The sequence below is a fragment of the Clytia hemisphaerica genome, unplaced genomic scaffold (assembly GCF_902728285.1).
Source record: "Clytia hemisphaerica strain Z4C2 unplaced genomic scaffold, Clytia hemisphaerica genome assembly, whole genome shotgun sequence".
Taxonomy (NCBI): domain Eukaryota; kingdom Metazoa; phylum Cnidaria; class Hydrozoa; order Leptothecata; family Clytiidae; genus Clytia; species Clytia hemisphaerica.
The window spans coordinates 6416-32221 of NW_027104033.1; the positions used below are offsets into that span (position 1 = coordinate 6416).

Consider the following 25806-nt stretch of genomic DNA (forward strand, 5'->3'; position numbering starts at 1 on the left):
CCTATTTGATTTGAGACATTCGAATTCTTTTCAAAACAAAAGAAAATCTTTTAAACAGAATCTGTTAAAGAAAAGAACAAATATAAAATAAAACATAAGAATCACAAGACAAGTTTGTTAGAACTGTAAAATGCAACATTAAAAATACATTCAAAAGGCGGTAAAAACTAGAGTTCTTTCTTCGTAAAAAGGGACCTTTAAACATCTATGTCGATAATTATTTTGCTGTAAATCTAAGTCATTGTTGAATTTGAAAAGTTATCGAAGTTATGACGAAGTTATTTATAAAAAAGCACCATAAAATTGCTGCCTTCCGGGGGGACTATGGTTGCGAGCTGACTTTTGGCCCTGCCCCTTGGACCCTTAGCAGAATAAAGAGGAGAAGTAACAAGGGATATTGTTTGAATTTTGATTCACTTTTTGGGACTAATTTCACCAAGTTTCTATCTTTCTGGGGGCAAAAAGTTAAAATTTTCCTATTTTTCCGATTCTTAGTGGGATTGAAGTTTGATTTTCCGATTTTTCAAACTGCCATGTTTCAAAAAAGGCACCTTTAAGGCCGGCATATACCAATACCCTTCCTTCTCTTGCCTAAGCACCCCCCGGGCTGCCTTTTTTCGACGAATCGCGTGTCATGTCTATTATTTCACTCCGCTTATCTTGACATCCAGTTTTCCTAAACATCAAGAAATACGGCAAATATAACGCGAGCGAAGCGAGAAAAAAAATCTAATTGCAGAGCCTTCTCGGACGTCGCTGGTCGCCGTTATGGTGTAATTTGGGAATGGCGCCCTTTCTGCTTTCTGATCATTTTTGCCACAAAAATATTTTTCAAAATATGGTTAAAAGATACGTCACCCGGGAGGGATAGAGTCAAACTTTGAAGAGAATTCTTCCCTTTAATTTTGATTTCATCGTGTTTAAGGGGTGTTTAAGCCACCTTCCCAACATCCAAAGGACTTTAAATGCGTTCAGCTAAACCGGCGTGCGACGCCGGGTACCGGCTAGTATAATTATAATACCGCGATCCTTTATTTTTTGGTTTTATAATTAGAATGTGTTTTCCATCCACGGCGCCTAGAGCATGGGGATAGTTCCATCTTTCTTCAAAACATTTTTCAATCTTGGACCATTGGTCTTTGTTTTCAGGAGGCATCAGGAACTCGGGCTCTAATTGTTCTACGATAGGATTACAGCAGCCCTTGATGATATATGAAACGGCATTTGCACAGATTCTGAATTGAAAGCTCAGAGACTCTAAGCTTTCTCCAGTGGCCAAATATCGTAGGGTCAAAGAAAGTCGTTTATCAGCGTTGATAGGTGTTGTTCCACCAGATCTTTCTGTGGGTGAAATAAGATCCGAGATCTTACTGAGAACGAACTGGAAGTCACGTACGTCCATCCTAAACATATCTCTGAACCCTCTATGATCCTCCAAAATGAGCTCTTGAACAATGTTACTAAAATAGCCCTTTTCCTTGCGCCGTTTCAACCATTGTCTTGTTTTCTCTCTTCTTGGTTTCTCATCATCAGAGTCAACCAGCTCACTCAAGAGCACAACTGCCGTGAAGTCTTCCACTGTTGCCGCCATTATGGCAAAGAAAATGAAAATGAAAATGAAAATGTTGGACGTTCACCTCAAATGACTTTTCATGCAACATTCCGAAGTTTGTTACGTCATTTGTTCTTGCAACATTTTTTTTTATTACGAACATATAATACAAAAATACTACTAAACATTAATGTAGTCCCTCCCTCCGCTAGAAACTTAAGTTATATCGCCAGAGGTAAGGCTATGAAGAAAGGAAAAAGTAAAACAAGGTGTGACGTGGAGAGAGCTATGGTTGTAGTAGACTAAAATAACGCACCACTGAACCTTCCAGATTCATGGATATATTCAACGACAGAAAGAATTATAGTTTGATTTAAAATTAAAGTCAAGCTTTCATCACCGTATAATAAAAACCGACAAAAATAAGAAGGGTTTAGTGGCAGGAAAATAATACCTAAGTCTTGTAGTTTGTCGAATAGAGATTGTCTCGCATGGGAATATATAGAGCAGTGCTGAAAAAAGTGCTGAGTATTTTCAACTGAGTTAGTTCGACAACCACAAAAAGGGTCTAAAGTATCACGAAAACCATGCCTAAATTTGTGCTCGTTCAGATGACTGAACCCTACCCGAAGTCGATTTAGAAAGACTACACCTTGATTGTCAGAAACATCAAAAACACGAGATTGTTTGGGTCTCAAAAATTTTAAAATTGCATTCTTAAAGGTCTTAACAGAAGGTAGATCTCTTATATTCGCGCCCAGGACATTCCACTGTGATATGCAGTAAGGAAAAAAAGTATTACGAAAACGCTCAGTTCGTATATTAAGAGGATAAATAGGATTTCTTGTTCTTATGTTAACTGGCTCTGTAAGCCTTGCTGGCAGATAGTTAGACGGAGCTTGGTTATTTATGATTTTATAGAAAAATATCATTCTTCTGGCAAAGCGTCTGTCAGCAAGGCTTTCAAGGCCAAGTTCAGAGTATATTCTCTCCTGAGACGTTCCACGAAAGCAACCTTTACAACAACATTTAACAAAAAATGTTGGTTTGAATGTTGGCTTCATTTGCGCCGGCCTTAAGAAACGAGATCTTTATGCAAAGATCGCACATAAAGTTTTGTACAACTTTGCGTATTCAATGTTCATCCCTGTACAATCCGAGTGATATCCTTTTCGACAAATACTACATTTTGTCAAGATATCAACAATATCTTCTCTACAAACAGCACAAGCATCTTTTGTAATTTTTTGATCCTCGTTCTTTTGAGAAAAATTCAAAGTCTTCTTTTTTGTTGATCTATAATATCCAAGCTCGTTCACATCAGTGCGCTTTGTTTTCTTATTCCAACCTTCTTCAATCTTTGGAGTTTTTCTTTGGATGAAATCTTCGTTAGTTATCTTTGGTTTTCTATCTAGGACATATTATTTTTCCCTGCCTTCAAGAATACCATCATAGAAACGTCGCATTTCGTCTTCATCACGGGCTGACGTCACAACATTACGTAATGCCTCGCTGAAAGAGTCTACCATTTTGAACGCGGGTAAAAAAAATCAGTCGTATGAGGGAGCTATAGAGGAAAGAGTATTGGAAATGCATCATGGAAGCAAAGAATGAATCAAAAACTTCTGAAAATAAATCAGCAATGCCTGAAACGTACATGAGTGGTCTTCAAAAAGAGCCAAGAAACAGATATAAGCTAAAGTTAGAGCTTATTGGTAAGTAACAGCCTTAAAAAACCCCATTCTTGAGACACTTTATCAATCACCAGTACAAGTATGTGGGTTATTTCTATCATCAACCACATAAGTTTTATCTTTCAGGATGGGCAACTGAAACATATATAGATTTCCTAAACAAATACTTACATTATCCTTATTTATACTAAGGAATAATGGAATGGAAATGAAATGTCCTGAAGGAATGGAAGCAAGCAAATGGACTTTGATCCCCGGGAATGGGCAGAGCATACATACCCTCACCTGTACCACTACTTAATTAAATCTCCAATTAATTTACTTTTTTATGTCCTAGCCTCCTTTGTTGATGTTCTTTGTTTTGATAGTATTACGCTAAAGCAGATTGATGCCCTAATATCATCATGCAATACACAGTCGCATTGGTTGTTGCAAATAATGTTGTGTATTTTCAATTTTGCCTCTAGGACTTTACTCACAAGAAAGAATGGAAAAATACAAATCGTTAGAAGCCTTCAAGTTTTATATCAGTGGTTGGGTTCAAGAAGTTAAACACATGGAGGTAAATGAGACCATTCTACTGACAGCAGAAATTCGTCCCTCATACAGGACAACTGGAGAGACACACAGTGCTTGGGTAGTAATGAAGAAAAATGGAAGTGTTGTCTATGGTCATTGTAAATGTATGGCAGGGTTAGTATATTTTTCTGGTACATTATTTTGTCGTGCTTGTTTTACATTATTGTGTCGGTCAGTTTTGGTTTAAACATTTATTTGACTAAAATTTAGATTATGACAACATGTTTGAGTCAACCTAACCCAGTTTTTCACTGAGTTTTGATAACTTCAAGAAACCTTAAAGGTCTGAAATTTCCTACATCTTGTTGATTTTGAATTATATTTTTTTAACTTTTTCTTTCAGTTTGGATGAAACATGTTCGTGCCATACTTTTCAAAATGGAGGCAGCTGTTCGAATTGGATTTACAAGAGTTACACCGACAGATCTACCTCAGTTGTGGAATCAAAACTTTACCAAAAACATTGATGGTGAAAAGGTTGCAAACATTCTTATATATTCTGAAAAAGATAAGGCAAAAATCAGACAATCCCGACCATCAACACTTTGTAATCCTATAGATTTAGACTCATTTGAGCAATTTTTATCTGAAATCCAAGAGACGTCACCTGATACAGTTGCACTCGGCTTGTTTGGAGATCATCAGGAAAATTTCATTATCGAAACTCCATGAAAAGAAGCAAGGCCACATTTGCCACCTTCACTGAGACTTCTCTATAACTCAAAACAGTCGGAATTAGACGAGGAAGAATGTGCATTTTTGGCTATGAAAACAATGAATGAAATCAAAGAATCAAACATTCTATCAGCAATATCCTATGTGGAGGAAACAACGCGAAACCAAGCCCTCAGCCCAACCTGGTTTCAGCAAAGAGCTAGGCGCATAACCGGATCCATATTTCGTAAAGTTTATATGGCAAACATTGATGACCCAAGTAAATCTCTTGTCACAAAAATTTACTCTGACACTGCAAAAAGGATCAAAGCAGAGGCCCTTGAATGGGGTAGATCTAAAGAAGATGGGGCATTAGCCCTTTACACTGAGGTTCATGGAAGCACAAACTTTCTCCCTGGCGATTGTGAGCCAATTTCAGATTGTTTTATACATTATGATTTTAATGTTCTGACTTATGGTTTAGCCATTTATCAAGACATTCCTTGGTTTGCAGCATCCCCTGATGCTATTGTTCACTGCTCTTGTTGTGGATATGGGGTAGTCGAAATCAAATGTCCATATGCCATTGCGAAAAGTGATACGTGAACCTTAAAAGGAGAAATTGATGCTGGTGAATTTAATGTAAAAATACGGGTATGCTGGATACTACTTGGACGAGAATCATGAGTACTAATACCAAGTACAACTTGAAATGCTGACATACTGTGATTTTTTTGTTTGGACTCCAGCAGAATTTCTCACCGTTAGAGTTTATATCGATAGAGAATGCTCAAATGTGATCATTTTTGGCAGACAGTCATTCTCAAAGAACTGCCGACTAGAAAATTTGAGCTAGAAATTGTTCCTGACGACATACCGGAGGATGGTGAAACTTGCAGTGTATTTTCGAATGACGAGAACGATATGATCAAATGAAAAGTTTGTTTCAAATTTGTCCACCCTAAATGTGTTGGTAAGAAAACTATGGCAAAGCCTGGAACTTATAAGTGCAAGGTGTGCAGGAAAAATGAGAAGAAAGGAACCAAGTGAACATTGTGAAAATTTAGATTTTTGTGTAAATATTTATTTCTTCCAGACTCACAAGTAGGAAGCATTTTATTTTTATTTTTGCCCCCGCAAGGAGCGCAGCGACTGAGGAGGCATTCATAGCTTCACGCAATATATTGGACTGGAATCTCGATTTTTTGCGAATTGTTTTTGTTTTTGCGTCGTAATCGGCTTTCCGGCCAAATAAGTGTTCCGCAAAAATATGGCGGTAAATTATACAGCGGTAAATGTTATACATATTTTCATATTACGTTATATGCTATTACCATTATTGCGTATTACATTTTATTAGTTTTGATTTAGCATTGAAAAGCTGAAGCGAGTGTTATAAATGCAAATTATAGAAAAAGTATAGTGATTACACCATAACACGAATTACAATATTACTTGTGCAAATCAAAACAAACAAAATGGCAGACTGGTTATGATGATGAGCTGATTCATTGACTGGAAAAAGTGTTTTGTATGTCAAATTTTGTTTCTTGTCTTTCAAACTGAATACTAAATACTGTAATTTAGTCAGAAGTTCATTTCAGCAATGATTTCAATTCTTTTTCTGGAATCTTTAAAGAAGTTTGCTCAAGTTTTCAAATGTACATTTGATATTTTAGTTCAAACTGTAATTTATCTTTGTCTGTGTTATTATATTAATAACTAGCTTTATTGTTTATAGAGCTTCTTGAGCTTTAAAGACCATCATATGGTCGTAACTCGAGAAAGTCCTTCTTAACTTGGTAAAACAAGATACCGGCAAAGTACAAAAAAGTTGAATGTACACATAAGTAAAGTTGAATCCAAAAGTGGTTGAATGTGTTGAATGTAAACAAACTTTTTTCAGGTTTTTAAAATAGTCTATTTTAAAAACCTGAAAAAAGTTTGTTTACATTCGTTTAACTTTGCATGCGCGCGTTCTACTTTTTCATGCAGTTGTGATAGGGGCCGTCCATATAGTACGTACGCAGAGATTTTCCAAAAATTTGATACCCCCTCCCCCCTTGTACACAGAGAACTATAGAAATTATGTCATTTATACAATAGATGTACGCTTTTGCTAAACCCCCCTCTCCCCCTTCACTGCGTACGTACCATATGGATGGCCCCATAGCCTAAATAACTTACGCTTTAGGGGTTTGGTGAAATAGCTCCAATTCTAGCTTTCCAAGTTAAGGCATTTAACGGTGGTTAGACTATAGCTAAAAACTCAAAAATTCTAGTTTCCTGAAGGCCCGTCTCTTCACTGCTCTTCATTGTCTGCGCTGCAATCATATCTTAATGGCTTCAATCCTTTCAGCTTGGAGAAAAGATTGCATCATGAAAAAGTACTATGCACTTGAAAAAAATTAGGCACATTTCAACTTTTCGACTGTACCTCTGAATGGACCACAATGACATTCCTTTATTTTTCTTTTGACTGCAATCACAGCGTACGCAAGTGGAGCCCGGGCCTTAACTACAATCCTTCAAGAAATATTTGAGACAAAGGGGAATTCCCGGTGTAATTTTGAACACCACAGTTGATTTTTAAGCGCCTTAAACTACAGTTGGAAAGTAGAGTTTTAACTCTGAGCTTTAACATGAGACTTAAGACTTAACACCTTAGGATCTCAGGATTTAAAAGCTCAAATTTGCTCGAATGAGGCTTGGAATATAGCCTAGAAGCCACCAAACCCCCCTAAAATCGAAATATTCAATGGAAGAAAGTGGAAGTGCTAAAATAGCAATTCTCGCCCGAACTTTAAATTCTGAAAAACGTTAAAATACACTAAAATCTCAATATATTTCAAGGGAGATTGTAGGATTGGTCTATTTCAGATGGCACAGAACTTTTTGTTAAATTTTATACGCAGTATCATCTTATCATCTTACTATTGTTTATTAGGCAAAGTAGCAATAGAGAATTGTTGAAATATATAGCAGCCAATGAAAAATAAACAAGCTATTTCTGATTACCTTGTTGATTTATTCACCGCTATATATTTTGCCTACAATCTAAGATGTCTGCAGCATTATCGGAAAAGGTCTATTTAGTGAATGATCATGACATATATTGTTGTAAGAAAAAACAAACAAACAAGGAGATGTGAAAGTCAGTAAGATAATGATACCATGATTTTCGAAATATGTTTTTGAGAAGCTTTTCTAGATTTATAAATTGTCAAGCTGCATGAATTCTTCAAGTATTTTGTTAATGGAATATGATTTTTTTTCAATCAATCAATAAATAATTAAATCAATCAATTATTCCTGATTATTTTTTATGATTTAATTTTTAAAGCATTAAAAGCTTTATAAGTGCATGAAATGACCTTTCTGTGGGGGCATTTAGTAAAAGCTATGACTAGTAGTAAAAATTCAAAACTTTATTTTTGTAGAACTCTGAGTTTCATGCGTACAATCATCAGCTACAGTACATACAAAATGATCTAATGTGTTGAAAAAATTCCATAATTTCAGCTCCGTCGAAGCTTCCCATTGTGACGTCGAAGCAGTCGTGTGATTTGTTTTTCTTCCATGTTTTGTCATTCGAATAAAGAAGTGATTTGCGGCAGTGGTTGATTGTTCTAAGTTCTTTTTCGGTTATAGTGGTGTGTTCCATAGCAAAATTTAATGCATTATCTAATATACGTTTCGTTATATTTGGATAAAATTCTTTTATAAAACAATGTCAAAATTAGTTATTCGTCTACTGAAAACGTCCGCACGATTATTGCAGCACACAACAAGAAGATATTATCGAAAAGCGAATCTACAACTGAGCGTTGTAATTGCCGAGATAAGAAGTCATGTCCGTTAGACAACAAGTGCCAAACCACATCTGTAATTTACAAATGCGAAGTAACTGCCCCAGATCACGAGAAAAAAGTTTACATTGGTCTCACTGAGAAGGAGTTCAAACAAAGATATAACGGGCATAAACTATCCATCACCAAGGTCAAATACAAAAACAAAACTACCCTTTCGACGTACGTCTGGAGTTTAAAAGATAAAAATGTCTTGCCAAATCTTAAATGGTCTATCATGAAACGGGTAAAATCATATTCTAACACTTCGAAAGTTTGCCGTTTGTGCTTGCAAGAAAAGTTAGAAATTCTTCGCTACGAAAATAAGCCCGAACTTCTCAATAAACGCTCAGAAATTGTTTCTAAATGCCGACATATGAATAAATTCATGCTGGCTAACTACAAGTCAAAAGACTGACGGACACTTGAGAATTTCCTTTTGTTCTATTTATTACTTCAATTTATTTCACCGATTTTTACGACCTTTTACGACTTTACGATTTTTCCTCAAGATGTAATTCTTTCAACACATTAGATCATTTTGTATGTACTGTAGCTGATGATTGTACGCATGAAACTCAGAGTTCTACAAAAATAAAGTTTTGAATTTTTACTAATAATGCTCCTTCTGTAGAGCACTTTTTGTTGTTAACAAACAACTTACTTATGATATTGATATTTTTATTTTATAAATTTTTATTTCATCTTTTTGTACCTATTGTATGTATGCAGCCTTATAAAGTACATTTTTCTTCCTTTTATCACTACTACTAGTATTTTAGTGTTTGATTTTACAAAAAGGTGCTGAAATCGAAAACTGACTGTTTTTTTTTTCGGTTTTCCTAATTTCGAACATCGGATAGAAAATTTGTGTTTGACTAAGTATGGCTCATTCAAGATAACTTTTATGATTGATTTTGAACTCAAATTGATAAAAAAATGGGTAAAATAGAAAAAAAGGGCTTATCGAAGACTTGAGACAAAATGAGGAAGTTTGGAGGGGGAATGTCTATTAGTTGAGTCCAGAATGTACTCTCGGGTACTTGGTAGACGGGAGTTGAATTAAGCGGGGGGGGGGGTCGGAATTAAAATGTCCTGGGTGGAAAATTTTGGAAAAGCAGGCTAATACTGAAGAATTAGGACAAACAAGGGAACATTAAAAAACATTGCCCCAAAAAATAATACAAGAATTAATAAGCGAGGGGGGAGGATTGGAATAAGAATGTCCTAAGTGGAAATTTCTTCAAAGATTAATTGGCGGGGTGTATGTTTATTCGGTACCCGAGGCAAGCTGAAGGTAGCTTGGTTCAATTCATGAAAATTTAAAATTCCGAATAAAAAATCGGAAACCGACCCTTAGAGCTAGAGAAATTTCTGCCGTTTCTGGGACCCTTAGGGAGAAATTTTCCAACTCTCAAGGGATATTTGGCGGCCCGGGGTACTACCCTTGCCAACCGACGAGGGTGTTCCACTGAGGTCCGAAAAATGGACCCTACGTGGGAGTCATTTTTTGAAAAAAAATGCCAAAATGTGCGTAAAAAGTGATCCTCAATTGGACTGAAATTTCCAAATTTTCTCAAAATGTTCATTTTTTCCCCAAAAATTTCCAAAAAGTCACCCTACTTGGGACTAGTTTTTCTATTTTGGTGTTTTTGCGATCTTACGTGTGACTGGTGGAGGTGAAAATAGGTACCCTGACCAGCGGCACACCCCCGTACCCCTTTTTCCAAAGTAACCCCCCCCCAAATAGGCCAAAATGTTTTTTCCTTTGCGGATAGCCCGTAAAACCAACTTTGGCGGATCGATCATAAAACCAGTTTTTGGCTGTCAATAAAACCCAATAAAACCGTATAAATTTGGGGTGTCTTCAAGTAACGAAAAAGGATAACATGATGGATACAGCCAAACAGATTTTTTTCGGTCACGATTGATAATTCATTACAAGAATTTGAAGCATTGAAATCTCAAGTTAAAAATCATTTTGAAATGAAAATTTAGCAAAAATTATACAAGCTTTATTATACATTAAAAAGTTCACACAATAGATAACTCATGTTAATTGGTTACAATTTAAATGTGAGCTAAATATGTATGAAATCCATCAGTATCAAAATGATTAGTGATACTGCCCTACAGCTCAGTACAGGAAAAATAATGGGACCGAGGCATGAAATAAACAATGTGAAGAAAGGAAAGTGTCTTCAGGGAATAATTGAAAAACAAGCCTCAAAATTGACTTAGTGTTTTAATGGTTAAAAAAAAGTAAAACAAGGCAAAAATATCAACAAAGTGAATTTTTTTAAAGACAATAAATAATTACAGAAATATTATAAAAATTAACAAGTTCAAATATAAGGATTTGTATCTTCATCAATAACTGGTGTGTTTGTATTTTTATCAAATATAATACTTCGATTTAAATTAGTTAAGACTGAGCAAACAACCACAAGTTTATCACAATTGGCAATGATAGACGAGCTTTTTTCGTCTTTGATACTCTTTAGCAATCTCAATGGAATAGTCCCTTTCAAAATTGTGTATTGATTCCGTAACAATCCACGTTCTATGTGGATTCTCACCGAGGCAATTTTGTGTGATATTTCGATATTTCTCGAGCAGACAATTGAGTCTTTCTTTTGGTAAAAGCAGGTACCTGCAGCAAACTCTTCTACCAATGTAAAACCACGATCTGCAAGAACCTGATCACCAGGCATATGATATTTGGAGGTATGAAAGCCAGACTCTTTTACAACTTGAATATCAGAGGGGCGTCCTCCATAACATTGGGAAACAAAATTGATTGCACCCAAAGGAGTGCAAGAAATGAAAACTTTAATAGTTGTGTGCTTCTTGTACTGGCTGTAGAATCGAGCCCTAGCTAGCATGGAGCTTGGTGCCTCGACAAAGACCTCAAAACAATCAATGATTGAGGTCAATCGAAGGAACTTACATTTGAAATGAGCTGGGATGGTATTGAATATGTTGTCTCTATCCTGCATTTTTATCAGTCTTTTTATATTCACAAACATGATATCAATCCATTTCCAAAAGTACTCAATACATGTAGTCAGGGATATGTTGAATAATAGAGCTAAAAGCTCAAAGACAGGATTGTGTTTAAGTTTGATTATAGTCAACATAATTTGGTCCTCGATTGAGAGTTTTGTTGGTTTGTTAGAAGGGTTATGTGCCTTCATTGAATAATTCATTAGTGATTTTAGGACTATAGGTTTAAGTCCTGTCAATAAAATACAACAATCTTCATTATCTTTGACCCCATTAAATTTGAGACCAGAAGAAGCCATGTTTTGTTTCAAATTTTCATTTTCCTTTTTTAGTTTATCTATGCCCATACGTAGGTTGTTCATTTCCTCATACAGTCTCTCCGTTTCAAGTTTATTATTATTATCTGGTACAGTTCGTTCAGGTAAGTCTTCTTTAGGTGTCTCAGGAATACCATTGTCATCCATAATTTCTTCATTTATATTTTATTCTATTTGGCTTGGCCCAGGAACTGGGGATGGTGGCTCAAAATCAGGACTTTGAAGTCGTAGTCTTCTTGATAAAGCTAGAAATATAAACAAACACAAAATTAATGAGTATCTTTAAGATGGCTCTTACCCCCTTTGAACTACTAGTACTTTGAAGTTGTTTGAAATTACAAATTACCTTGAATAGGTATCAATGGCAAATGAATAGGTTTCCATTTACTACACACCAACAAAATCAGATATCAGATTTCATACAGTTATAAAAACGAGTAGGAAAACAAGCTGTCAATAGGACAATGAGCAAAACAGTTACTACTATTCTGCCACATTATTGAAATCATCATGAATAATGAATCTCAAGGAATGTTGGCTATCAGTAAAAGCTTATTTCAAAGTTCAGTTTATTACTTTGTGGCATTATATACCTTTTGGTTTAGATTGATATGCAGTCCTCCTTTGATCTATTTCTAGCCTTTGACGATGTGGACTTTGGACTTTTTTGGATTTCGACTTCTTAGGCGACATTGCTGGAGTTGCTTTGGGTTTTCGTGGAAATACTGATGGTACGTAATCAGAATGACTCGTCGTGAGTGATCTTTGACCTTAAATAAAATAAAAGCATTTTGGGTACATGATTTTATACTATTTCAAAATAGTCACTTTTTGTAAAGACAAACAAAGTGGCTACAGAATAGAGAAATATCATAAATCATTCTTAATTTTTTGAAAGTTTGAAAGCTATCAAACATCAAAAGAGACTAATTGAAGTTCCACGATAAAGAAAGAAAGACTCAATGACTCGCCCAGTCCCCCGACAACTAGCACTTCTTTCCTAACAAACTGTCAACTCTGTTACGTTGGTGGAAACCACTGCTGGTGTATATTCAAACACCACAAATCTAAGTGCATAAGAACAGTACTACGAGAAGAGGAATACATGTTACCTACCACTGATAAAATGTTCAGAACAAACATAATGGTGAGAAGTTTTAGGTACCCATAACTTCCCAGGAATAACTCTCCCATCAGGTGCTGTTGCAGCACGATTGTTGGCTTTGCACCACTCATTCTTTTCAGGGTCAGCAGGTAGCTGGTAGTAATTGATATCTTTGGTCTTGGCACTATTTTTTTACAATAAGTCACACAACAATATTTCCCCATCTTTTAAGCTCTTTGAAGCCCTCCAAGCTCAAGAAACCACAGCACACCACAGCCAGAAGTCGTAAATATTTTACCCGCGTTCAAAATGGTAGACCTTTGTAGCGAGAGTGTTTTTGGAAGTCACGTGACTATCCGTAGCGAAGAATAAAAGATCGTCATAGGTATTTTCAATGAAATTTGGAATCGGTTGCTTCAAACCTTGCAATCGTTTTAAATTAGAGAAATAACCCTCAACTTTGGCTGTCGTTGTATTGCTTTTCATGATAGACTTAGGCGCCGATGGTTGCTGCTCTTCTTGATTACCACCTCGAAATCTCTATAGATTACCAAGACAGAGGCCAGTCCAAAGTGTTGCTGTTGGAAGTCGGTAGTTCATTATGAAATCGAAGTAAGATGGTGCGTAAAATTCGTTATTGATTTCTTGATTTGTTGCAGTTGACACAGAAAAACTCGATAAAGCTTCAGGGACTGTTTTACCATAGTTAACAGTGTCAGTGGTTAGCGACATAAAAACGATCTGGCCAAGCTTTACAAAAGTTTCGAGCTTAGAGAGAAATCTGCACTCGGTTAATCTCGCAAACCAGTGCATACAAAGGGTAGCTGTCTTCTTTTCAATTTTCAACTTAACCAATACAAATTTGTTTCTGTTAGTAATATGGGAAAAACAAACGTGTAACAGAGCTTTCGACAAATTTTCTTCCAGTCCATTGACGATTCTTAATGTTCGGTTGATGTAATCTGGAAGCGTTTCGTGACAAAATTCATTTATGCAAGCAACAATCAACGCAAATGAGTAATCAACAGGGACAAATGATGGGTTGGAAATTTTGTTAAATAGAAGTTTCTCCTTATCTTGTACGGATATAAAAAATTGACGGATGGAAGAAACTGAGTGCGAACTTGACAAATATTGGGCAACAGGCAACGGCGGTGATAAGCCATATGGATGACGAACACAAAGTGAATATAACAGGATGCGTTTACATTCTTTCAGCAGAAGGGTAACACTCCTAGTAGCGTCAAAATAAACGATATCTTGGTTGTTTTTATCATGGTAGAGCCTTATCAAACATTCATATGTTAGTGTCATTTTTATTTCTTTATCCACCATCACATCATGCATGAATCCATAAAATTTTCTCTCCTGCTTTATTTCACGAGCCTTTAAACGGTCATTGCTTTCAATCTTTGACGCTATCTCTTGTACTTTTTGGTGGTACTATTCTTTGTATGCGAGCTTCTGACCTCTGACTTTAATTTTTGGTAGATTCTTGGGGATCTTCCCGCGTCCTCCCTGTTTCCCGAAGCAAATACTCCTGCGTCAACTTTTCCCAATTTTCCCCATACACTTTACTGGGGGGTGTTTTCAAATTCTTTTCAAATCTCTGATGTTCAAGTTTTCTCTTTGGACCAGCAATGTTATCAGCACATGTCTTCCGGATGTCATGGTTGACTTCTCCATGGAAAGAGATGTTTAATATCGGACATTGCTCAGTATTGATAAATACCCTCACCGAAAAGCTGCATTCTTGCCTTTTGCACTTTAAATAGCAATGCCAATAAGGGCAACTATTTTTTTCCTGGATTCTTCTTTTCTCAATCTTTGTTTTTGGACAACCAAGTTGCAGTATTTGTTATGCTTTTTTAAGAGCGGAAATAGATATTCCTAGTATTTATTTGCAAATCTCCGAATAGTATTATTTTTATTACGTACGATAGCAAGTTTGGTCCAATCTTGCGAAAGGTTCTCACAAAATGTTGTGTTTTTGAACCGATATTTAAAGATGCTATTTCGGGGGATTCGAGATGATGTCAAGAGGTTCGCACTTATTGAATTCAGCTCTGGTAAGAAGAAGTCTTCCTTTTCACTTTCATTATCAGATCCTGATAAACTGCTCCTTGATGCATTAGTTCGTAGGTCACAACCAACTTCAGGCGTTTTCAGCTCAACTTCAGGTTTTGTCAGCTCAACTTCAGCCGTTGTCAGCTCAACTTCAGCCGTTGTCAGCTCGACTCCAGGCGTTGTCAGCTCAACTTCAGGTTTTGTCAGCCCGTGAAATGTGTTATCATAGTATAAGAAAGCCGCGGCTGGAATGATAACATCTGAATTTCTGTTGTTCTATCTCTGTCGTATTTGATGACTATTTGTTGATCAAGAAATCAGTAATGTAGTATCTTTAATGGTAATTTTATTAATTTTTCGTTAATACTTACTTCTCAGTGCGTTTTAGACATTAATGATATGCCCTTGGTAATACACTTGCATTATAAAATCATTGTAAATGAAAGATCAACAATAGGAAATTTAAACAAGCACATAATGGCTGGGCTGAAAGAACTCAAAAATTAATGAGATGCCTCGAAATGCCTTCACAATATTTTTGTGAAATCTTTTTAGAAATCAATGAAAAAGTACATCAAGATAATACTGTGAAAATTTCAAGCCAGTACCTTCAAAATTTATCATTCAAACTGACAGGAAAGTTGTCATCTTGAATGTAGTTCTTATAATTCAATTTTGGCAAAAAACCATTGTGTCCACAAAATACCCCTAAAATATATCCAAAATTAGTTCAAGTATTCTATTGAGTACACATTCAAAGATATTTAGCAATAAAAAAACTTTTTTGTGAAGGAAAATAAGAGAAAAATTTCAAAAACTATCTACCAATAATAAACTGACAATCTTGATATTCTTATAAAGCTCGGAGACAGAGATGGAACAGCAATTAACTGAAAAGACAATGCGGTACATATTCCAGCCGCGGCTTTCTTATACTATGGTGTTATCAACAAAACTTTGATTTGCTTTGGAATTAGAGATTCTATCAATTGCAAATCTTGTCAGATCGAAAGCTGTTTTCGAAACTATGCTTGCAGCTAAACTTTCAATTCTATCTAATGTTACGTTATCGTGATTCTTATACAAATTTTTAGATGGTTTGGTGACCCTTGGACTGTTGTTATGATTGTGATTTGGTTTGTATGATTCATTGGTATCCATATCGTCGTTGATATTCCTTAAATCCACTTCATCATTGATATTCATTATCAGATGCCAATACAGCATCGTAGTTCTTATCCATCTTTTTGCACGAGTTGTCGATTCTTGGAATGTTGCTGTCTCTCTATTCTTCGCCAAAGACATTTTCCCAGTCGTCTGTTGATTTCCCAATGTCGTCTACGACCTCAGTAAATGAAATTGGTTTTGAAGACGATACCTTCTCCATTGCTTTATAGTATTCCCTAAAAATGTGCTTCACCTCTTCTTCCGAAGGTGGTTTACGGAGATTGAAATATTTCAGAGCTATTTCTCTCCATAATCTTTTATTGAAGTTCTTCTTTGTGCGGTTCTTTAAGGGGACAAGCTCTGACAAGCGATCAAAGTCAATCTCTAACGAATAAGTATGTCGCTTTCTTCTTTCTTTCATGGTGAGTCAAGTGCATTTCTCATTATTTATTTTATTTCGCTGTATTGAGTGAATTAAAGTAACATTAAGACGTGTTTAAACTATTTAGTTAGTAAAATCTTTTGTTATCTACCACCGAACTCATAAAAATACTTAACATCGTACGAAATTGATTTCCAATCTAGTCCTATTAAAGTCTTTATTTCTTATTTTAGGTATTAACTAAAAACATTCACCTATTCAGTCATTTAGACTTTCGTAAAATGGGGTTGGCACTGGCTCACTGAAATGATGTTCAGGTCTCAAAAACAATCAGAAAATTGACCAGCTTAAATCTTTGATTACTAATGCCACAAAGAAATCACCTCATCAGGTAACTGTTACCATGAATTGGTTCAACTATAAAAGTGGAAAAGAAAAATTTTGTCAAGTGCGTGGAAAATGCTGGAAATAATTTTGTCAAGTTTGAAAAGTCTGCAACTCTCGAAAATGTTTTTTCCCAATAAATGAAATCGAACTTTTTCCCAGACGGAATGGTAAAAAAAAGGAACATATCGCATTTTAACTTGAAGGTTTGGCATTCAAAAGTAAAAAAGGTCAATTTAACAAAATTGAGAGGATAAACATGTGCTTGAGCACAATGAATCTTGTGGAAAAAACCTACTTTTTTGTAGCCACCACCCGATTGGAAAATAGTCAAAGATATTTTAGAGTAACAAATCCCTAAATTTTGTAGATATTTACCTTTTTATTTGGTATTTTTCTGAATTATCCATGGTTGAATCCAATTGAAACCTTTAAGACACAAACACGACTTCAAAAAGGTTGTTTTCACGCTGTCGACTGATACTCGACGTGATGAAATCAAAGGTAATTCCCCTGTGCGCATGCGCAGTACGAAAAAATATCCAAAATGGCGACGTCGACCTAGAAGACGTCCTAGGCGTAGGGTCCCTATACTTACCGTAGGGCGGTGGTGGATGGTAGTGTCGATAAAATGCCCAATGAAATCATAATGGTAGACGAAGCTTTGAGCACGTCCTCTTTTTGCTCTTCAATCAACACTAAACATTATACAGTTTGAAATACAGATTTTATACAAAAGCTGACAATATGAATAATAATCAAGGTACGTTTATATATTTGTATTGTTTTTCTGGATCCTGGACTTTGTCTAGATCCTGAATATTGTTTAGATAGTATCAAATTGTCTGACTAGGTATCTATATAAAATTGATAATATAAAATATATAGACACACCTACATTGCTCTAACTAAACAGATACTTCAACCATCATGTGCACAGGTAACAGTATTTTGACAAATTCGTAGGATAAATATGGATTATCATTAATTTCAAATATTTATCCTATTTGTGAGTTGATTTGTTTTATAATCTGATAATCCATACTATAAACACTACTGAGATTACTCCAGATGGTCGCCACTCGATAGTAGAGGAGATTAGCCAGGAAATCACCCAAACCTGGAAAAAAATAGTATAAAGCTGAAATTTGGCACAGAGTTGGGGGAAGGTATTAGGAACTTCGTATTAAAACCCCCCACCTTCAGCACCTTGGCGTCCCAAGTTATGACGTCATAATCCATAATGGCTGCTAGGAAATTTGGTCAAAATTCAAGTTGCTCAAACATACAAGTATTATATATCAATCGATCGCAAATTTAAAACTGAACAACTTTTTTGCTAACGGAAAATTCTTAAAATTTACTGAATGTGAGTAAAATTGGTCCAAATGCCTATGACGTTATCAGCACAAAATTTCCTGAAAATTTGACTTGGTCAAAACATGTAAGTGTTATATATCAATCGATCGCAAATTCAAAACGGAACAACTTTTTTTGCTTGGGAAAAATCATAAAAACGTACTGAATGTGAGTAAATGGGCTGAAACTACGTAACGTCACCAATGAAAGAACAATAGTAAGATTTGCAAGTTAGGTTACTATAATACTTTCTATGCGTTGAATATAAAAATTAAGGCTAGTTATAATATATGAGAAAGTATGTATATTATTAACACTAGTTAAGTTTCAAAGGGGTTTCAAAAAGGAATTCCAGAATTCTTTTTATTGCGGAACGAGCGTTGAGCGCCCGAAGCGAGTGGAGCATCCTTTCTCTAGATCTGCGCATGCAAGATGTGGGAATTTTGTTGTATATGCTTGAAAAATCAAAAAGTCAATCAGGTTACCACGTGAAATATCTCCTTTGCTAAACGAAAGCCAAAAAGATCTCTTTTGCTACTAAACGATAGCCAAAAGCTGAAAGTATCAACCAAATCGTAGTAGTAGTAGTTATTTTCTTATCGACAAGAGAAGGAAATAACAAGTACTAAGTGTTACTGTTCGCTTCTGGAATAGGAAGAATATAAACAATCAAAGAAATCATTGGAAAAGAAACACAGGAAAGTATTTTGATAAGTATAATTTTACTATTATTATCTTTTGTAATTTTTTTGGGAGTTTTTCCCAAAAAGTTTAAGGCATGTTTATCCCAATCGATATAAAACAGATTCAGGGGTTTATCAAGGGCACCGAAGTCTCCCATCAAGGGATTAAAACTAACCCAGCTGTACCTACATCGTGGTCAAAGTGTCAATAACAATCACTTTCAATCACTTTTGCCATGTCGTCAAGGTATTTTTGCTAATTCAGATAATGCAACAGATATTGATTTTACAATTGAGTCTCGGGGGATAAAAATAATAGAACTTGCGATATTGCGAACGAGTCTCAAAAATTAAAAAGAAAACGACTTGCTGAGGCCAGTTCTGCTGACCACAAAAAAGCTAACAACAACACGAAATAGCAATTACAGTTGTCAAATAATCAGAAAATTAAAGCCAATGAACTTGAAAAAATTAAAGCCAATGAACTTGAAATAAAAAGATTATGCCTGCGTGCGTCGAAAATTGATTATGTTCAGCCCTGTAAGAATGAATCTTCATCTGAAAGAACAAAAAGAATAAAACGGCTTAAAGTGCAGATAACTTGGAAACGTAAGGCACAATTGGCAGAAAAAGAACTCGAAAAGTCGTGTATATTAAATGGAATAAAATATATTGCACCATTAAACAATGAGTCGCTGCGTGATCGCAGAAATAGGAAAGGCAAATTAAATCGTTTGTTGAGATTAAATAAGGGTAGACGTAAGAAACTTGATAATAGTCACAGCTTACCTTCAAATTCCGTTTTTGAAGCTCTTGAAGAAAAAACTCAAGGGGTTCATAACACTGATGCCGCTAGCCTGCATTCTAATCCTCGAGTTGTTGAAGCTGTGCGTTTATTTGAGGAAGGCGAGTTGAAGCATGATATAGCGCAATGTAGAATTTGTAACGAAACAAGACCTGTATTTTACAAAACTGATCACGTCGAACCTAAATTAAATGACAATGATATGTACTTTCCTAAATCATGGTCAGTTGGAAAGGATGGTAAGTGTAATAGGTGTTGTCAAGAAGAAAAGGACAACAGGAGAAAGAGAAATCCTGCTTCTGTTCCCAAATTTTCTGGGATTTTTTCACAAAATAAAAATGAGGTGAAGATGAAGGTGTCGTCGGATCTCATCATAATAATATGCATTTTTTTGGAGATTCCACCTTACTTGAAAAACCTAAGTCTTCTTGAAATAGCCATGATTTCAAAAATCAATATTATAACTAATATTACTATTATGAAATATGGCATGTTGCGGGGGAAGGGTCATTCCATTGCAGTACCCAATGACATGACAATTGCAAAAACATTGCCAAATCTTCCTCAAGAAGTGGCATTATTGTTGAGAAAGAAAGGTGAAAATGGGAGGTCTTAAAAGATTTTGTTGTCAATAGAAACAAGGTTGAACAGGCATTAAACGGACTTGTCTTTGGGTACCCATATGGGGGTTCAGAATTACAATTCCCGAATTACAAAGTGTATGAGGGTCCTGACCATGTAAGCACTGCTCTCAAGGGACGTTTCTTTATTTGGCCTCCAAATCCTTATTATTTTGATGTTATAATTGACTTTTCTAGATTACAAAACTGCCCTGTTAATGATAACAAACTTTGTCCCCGGTGCCCAAATTTAGAATTTACGACTGATATTCCTAATTTAAAAAAAAATCTATCGGAAGGGCAATCTGGATGTTCTGAGTTGGAAAATAGCTACTCTGGCATTGTAACACCGCCACGCTGAAGAATGTAAATAAGAGGCTTAAAAAAATGTTGGAGCAATTTATTGACGATGAAGAGACCGTAGAGAATATTGTACGTCTCCAAAGGGTTGGAGTTGCACAGTAATAACAGGCTTGACCTTATTTCAGAACGAAAGACATGTGGATTTTTTGCTATGGCATTCCCAACAATTTTTATCAATGGTTCGGCCGATATCACAATTCCTCAGTTTACAACTACTGACTACCAAGAGCGGGTTGACCATATCTATCATACTGGTGGTAATCGCGTCAGTTCTCATCCAACTCTTCGATTTTTTCTTATGAATCTTGGTTTGAGAGAAAGGGCATTGACGCAAGGCTCATTCATTGTTGCCCAGCAACTGCATGATGCACATCTTTCTGTTGAGGAATTGCGTGAAAATTTAGAAAATGGTGATAGCTCAGTGCCACGAAAATTAATTAGTCTTGGTGCAAAATTTGCCAACAGTGATCCATATTGGAGAGATCGTAAAATTGAGCTTGACAGTCTTGCCGTGTTTAGAAAAATTGAATATGGGGATCTGCCTGCCTATTTTGACACAAACTCTATGGCAGAACACCATTGGGATCCCCTTAAACAATTACTTGCCAAGTATGAGTCTTTAGTGAAAGGTGTGACCTATGAATCTGTTATTGACCAAATTGATAACGATTTTTTATACCACAGAAAATTAGTGTTAAACAATCTTCACATTGTCACTAAATACTTTGAATCTAGAAGCTTGAATTATTATCATACTTTAGGGAAGGAACTTTTCCAAACATCTGACATGTGGATAAGATATGAATTTGCAAAAGGTCGTGGGGAGATACACAGTCATGCTATTGTTTTTAGTCAGCCGCATGTACAGAAGATTGAGAGTGCCATGTCATTGATAACTGATGATGGAAAAGGCAATAAAAATACATCTGAAGCTGCTGCTGAACTTCACAATTTACTTCAGACTGATCTTTTGAATACAAATGATTTTCATTCTCCAAATTTTATCTCAATGCATCCTGCAGGTGGTCAAGTGGATATTGATGAAGAGGGTAAAAGGGTATGGATCCCCAACAAAGGCGAATGGGCTAAACCTTACGGTAATTATGAACCTCCAAATTACAATCCTTTGTCAGAAAAAGTCTTTGACCATTTAAACCAACCATTTCATATTGCATTGACAAATAAGGTTGGTTTACATAAGTGTAATAATACATGTTTAAAATATAAAAAAGGTTTGAAAGCAAAGGATTGTCGCTTCCACTTTGGTAAAATTGATATTGAGACCAAACTGTCAAAGGGTAAAGAAACGCATCCTTTCAATTCTGTAATTACGCCGGGAGAGCATCCACGCTTTGAAGGTAATAGAGATCACCCATTTTTGATTGCTCATATAAAAGCTCGATTGTTAACATGGCTAGCCAATTCAGATACACAAGCTATTATTGATCAAGACTTGATGGCTTTGTTATGGTACATTACTCAGTATGCATGTAAAGGTGCAATGTGCACCGGTGATTTTGTACGGTTGTATAAACATTTGTTAGATATCAATAGTTGTGTTGCATCTGTTAGAAGCATTGCTCAACAGCTACTTATGAAAATGATTGGCCTGATTGATATGCCAGCAGCTTCGGTTGATTTTTTGAATTGTGGTGGTCGTTTGTTTCATTGTACGCGACAATTCAGAAGAATAGGTCTTAGTGGCTACCGTGTAGTAAATTCAAATCCATTCAATGGGAATGTAACAAGGGAAACACCTCTAGAAAAATTTTTAAGTCTGAAACGTAGAAAAATATATCCAAACATGACTTTGTATAAATGGGCTCAACTTTGTGTTTGCTCCCCAAATTGTAATAGAAGTCATGTACCAGTCTTTACTGGCCTCCCAACGCTTCCTGTGTGGCCTCTAGAAGACAATTATTGTAAGGGTCAGTTAATGATTCATTCACCAGGCACATGATAAAATGTTGATGAGCTTAAGCAAGGCAAAGAATCGTTTTTGGAAGCATTCTTTGAATTTTTAGATACTGACTTATGCCCAACTACTGTGAAAGAACTTGTCAGTAATGCCAAATCGGAACATGACAAAAAGGTACAAAGAGAGGAGCAGAGCACAAACAAGAAAGCCCAAGATCCTGATGAAAGCTCTTCTGAACATGACTCTGAATCTGACAATGAGTTTGAAAGCGACATTAGGAATGAAAATTTATATCTGCAGTATTTAGCTGAAAATAATCCGCAAGCATTTGAAGATTTGCATGTGTTCAAGAAACTGCCTGACGGTGGAGAAAGTTTTGATTGGCATCTTTATGCGACTGAATGCTTTGGAGGTAATTGGTCTGACAGCACCTCAAATTGGCTTCAGAATGTGTCAAATGTGGCTGAAGAAAGACAAAGGGCACTGAATCAGCAATGTGATTTACCACCCAATATGGATTTATTGAAAGCAAACACTCTGCAGCGAGTCATAATTGCATTCAATATTCTAAATCTAATGTCTGCTGTCAGCAATGATAAGCATGATCATGTGCGTCTCCTGATACAAGGGACGGCGGGAAGCGGTAAAACATTTACTATTGTTGCCCTTACATATCTGTCACGGAGAATTCGTAACCGCAATGATTCCGTAATGAATTTAGCACCTACAGGAGCTGCATCTGTTCTTCTTCCTTTAGGAAGAACAGTTCACTCCACAACCAGTATTCCAAGAATGAAGAAAAACACAAAAACAGTGCAACTAACTGATAAGCCCTTGAATAGTACAGCTTTGACTAATTTGCGCATACTCACTGGTAGTACTCTTGAGGGTGATACCATGAAATTAATGACTTTAAATTTAGATGAAAGAGGAATGTATAGCCCACGCGTGCTGGCATGGTGTAGTCAACGTTTCAAAGAGGCCACATGTGACTTCTCCAATAACTTTGGTGCGATCCCAACGGTAAATTTTTTTGGGGATTTGGGTCAATTGGGACCAGTCGGGTCAAAAGACTTACACGTAGAGCCATTATCTTCTGCTGCGCCAGATAAGCTTGCTGGCTATGGAATCTACCGTACATTTTCGCATTATGTTGTTTTGAATGAAACAATGCGTCAGGGACCTGACCAATTATCTTTTTTGGAAATGTTACTGAGAATCAGAGAGGGTAAACTTAATGTCGATGATTGGAAAACAATCAACTCGAGGTATGAGGGTGAGCTTTCTGAAAGTGAAAAAGAATATTTTAAATTAGAAACTTGTCTAACTATCATGGAAACATGGCAGGAAGTGAATGTTGAAAACCACAACAAGCTTGCAGATTTGGAAGTTCCTGTTGCTACTATACCAAGCAAAGGAAAAGGGCGTCATCACACTCAATCAGTCAATCAAATGGGCCAAATACCTGCAACTTCACATATTGCTGTTGGAAGTCGTGTACTTTTGACTAAAAATCAATTTAGTCTCACACCCTTTGGTTTGAATAATGGTGCCATTGGGAAAGTGATTGTCATTTTGTATGGCAGAGGAAAAGCCCCTCCTGAATTTCCAGAAGCAGTAGTTGTAGATTTCCCAAGGTACAAGGGCCCAGCTTGGCTACCAGAACATCCTACTTGGGTTCCAATACCAGTAAATGAGTCACGTTGTGGAAATAACTGTTGTTCTAGAACAGGACTTCCTTTGATGCCTGGATATTGTATACCAATTTCTAAAAGCCAAGGTATGACTATAGGTCCTAATGAACCTTGTACTCATATTCGAATAAAGCTTAATAAAGAGATTTTCATGGAGAAACTTAACCTTGGTATCACATACACTGCCCTAATCAGAGCATCCAAATTGGAAAATGTTGCTTTAGTTGAAAAAGTGCCATTTGATAGGTTAAATTACATAAACAACCATCCTTGGATGCCTCAAAGAAGGGAAGAAGAAAAAAGATTAAATATTTTAAGTGAGGAGACACTTAAAAACATATGGCCATTATAGTGATATTATTAATCACAGAGAACTTCTTCATCAATTTGATTGCTTTGTGAATGATGGCCTACAATGTTTTAACGAGTGAAGTGTAAAGCTGAGCTTTCCCATATCAAAATCAAGAGGGTGAAAAAAGATAATTATCATAATTATCAAAGCTTCTGTTGTTGCTGAGTATAAAAAGCTGAACCTGGTTTCCCAGTGTTCTAAAAACGGTGTTTGTTACATCTTTGCATCTTGTCGATGCATGCACTGCATCTTGTTGATGCATGTACGTCATTTAGACGTACAAGAATTGTTTATACCTTAAGGGAAGAACTTGATGGCAATTTAATTTAGAGGTTGACCAAACATTTTTTTACAGTCGGACCTTACTTTTCACTAAATTGAAAATCTAAATTTTGCAGGAAATTATTATAGGCGAATAAAGGACATTTAGTCTCAGAAACACTATGAAAGATCCGTCAAAAGTTCTTCCATTAGGGTATTTATGTAACTTCTTTACAATCCTTCGTATTGGGTGGGTTGGGTGGGGTGCAAATTCCGATGGCTTACCTTCCCGCTGGTGCACCCTGTTACGCATTTTCAAGGTTTTCAATTCTTTGAAAGTGCAAACGAAAAGCCACGGTGTCTCTCCTATTCGACATAAGAAATAACGTTTCATATTACTTATCGTTACAGACAAATAAATAAGTTATGAGTGACATCAGCCTTCACGGAGACAATGAAAACGATGAATATATTGAGTCTGCTCAACGGTCACCAGCAAGAGAGTCCAACGAAGATCCTGATGTGGTAAGCCTGTTACAATTACTTTGATGCATTTCAGACCTGCAAATACTTTGATTGCCTAATATTTTTGTTCTTGTATGTGCGCCAGATTTTAGATGTGGAGGGTTTCGAGTTATGTTCCTTCGCGTATCGAGATGAATTTATTTATTTTTCTTTCAGACTTTGAATTATGCTCATGTAATTTTTTTTTGCTTTTCAGTTACTTACGTTCCAAGCATTTTTGGTATACAGACGAGATAACCCAGGAAGTAAATCCAAGAATGCTTACCTTTATTGGAAAAAGAATGGTGGGGAAGATCATCCCGGGTACGCTGAGAAGTGGAAAGCCAAACAGAAAAGAAGAATGAAAAAACGAATAAATAAACACAAGATGAAGAAAGACTGCACAAGTGGTGCTAAACACTATCATATCCGGGTTGAAAGGGGGGGGGCAACTGTTAACATGAGCTAACAAATTTGCTTGTTTGTTAGCTC

The 25806-nt window shown here is 36.1% G+C and overlaps 4 protein-coding genes across 4 annotated transcripts; 2 read left to right on the top strand and 2 right to left on the bottom strand.

Annotated features, from left to right (window-relative positions):
- Positions 1-961: 961 nt before the first annotated feature.
- Positions 962-1591, bottom strand: LOC136811693 (uncharacterized). The gene has a single exon (XM_067068320.1). The coding sequence runs from the start codon at positions 1589-1591 to the stop codon at positions 962-964; it is 630 nt and encodes a 209-aa protein (XP_066924421.1).
- Positions 1592-3149: 1558 nt separating this feature from the next.
- Positions 3150-5194, top strand: LOC136811694 (uncharacterized). Its single transcript, XM_067068321.1, has 4 exons — positions 3150-3267; positions 3714-3956; positions 4169-4294; positions 4502-5194. Exons 1-4 carry the CDS (start codon positions 3150-3152, stop codon positions 5083-5085), a joined length of 1071 nt encoding a protein of 356 aa, XP_066924422.1. The 3' UTR covers positions 5086-5194.
- A 5478-nt stretch (positions 5195-10672) lies between these two features.
- On the bottom strand, positions 10673-11797 carry LOC136811696 (uncharacterized). Its single transcript, XM_067068322.1, has one exon. The coding sequence runs from the start codon at positions 11795-11797 to the stop codon at positions 10673-10675; it is 1125 nt and encodes a 374-aa protein (XP_066924423.1).
- An 8939-nt stretch (positions 11798-20736) lies between these two features.
- Positions 20737-24549, top strand: LOC136811697 (uncharacterized). Its single transcript, XM_067068323.1, has 2 exons — positions 20737-22255; positions 22610-24549. The coding sequence occupies exons 1-2, from the start codon at positions 20737-20739 to the stop codon at positions 24547-24549; spliced, it is 3459 nt and encodes a 1152-aa protein (XP_066924424.1).
- The last annotated feature ends 1257 nt before the right edge of the window (positions 24550-25806 follow it).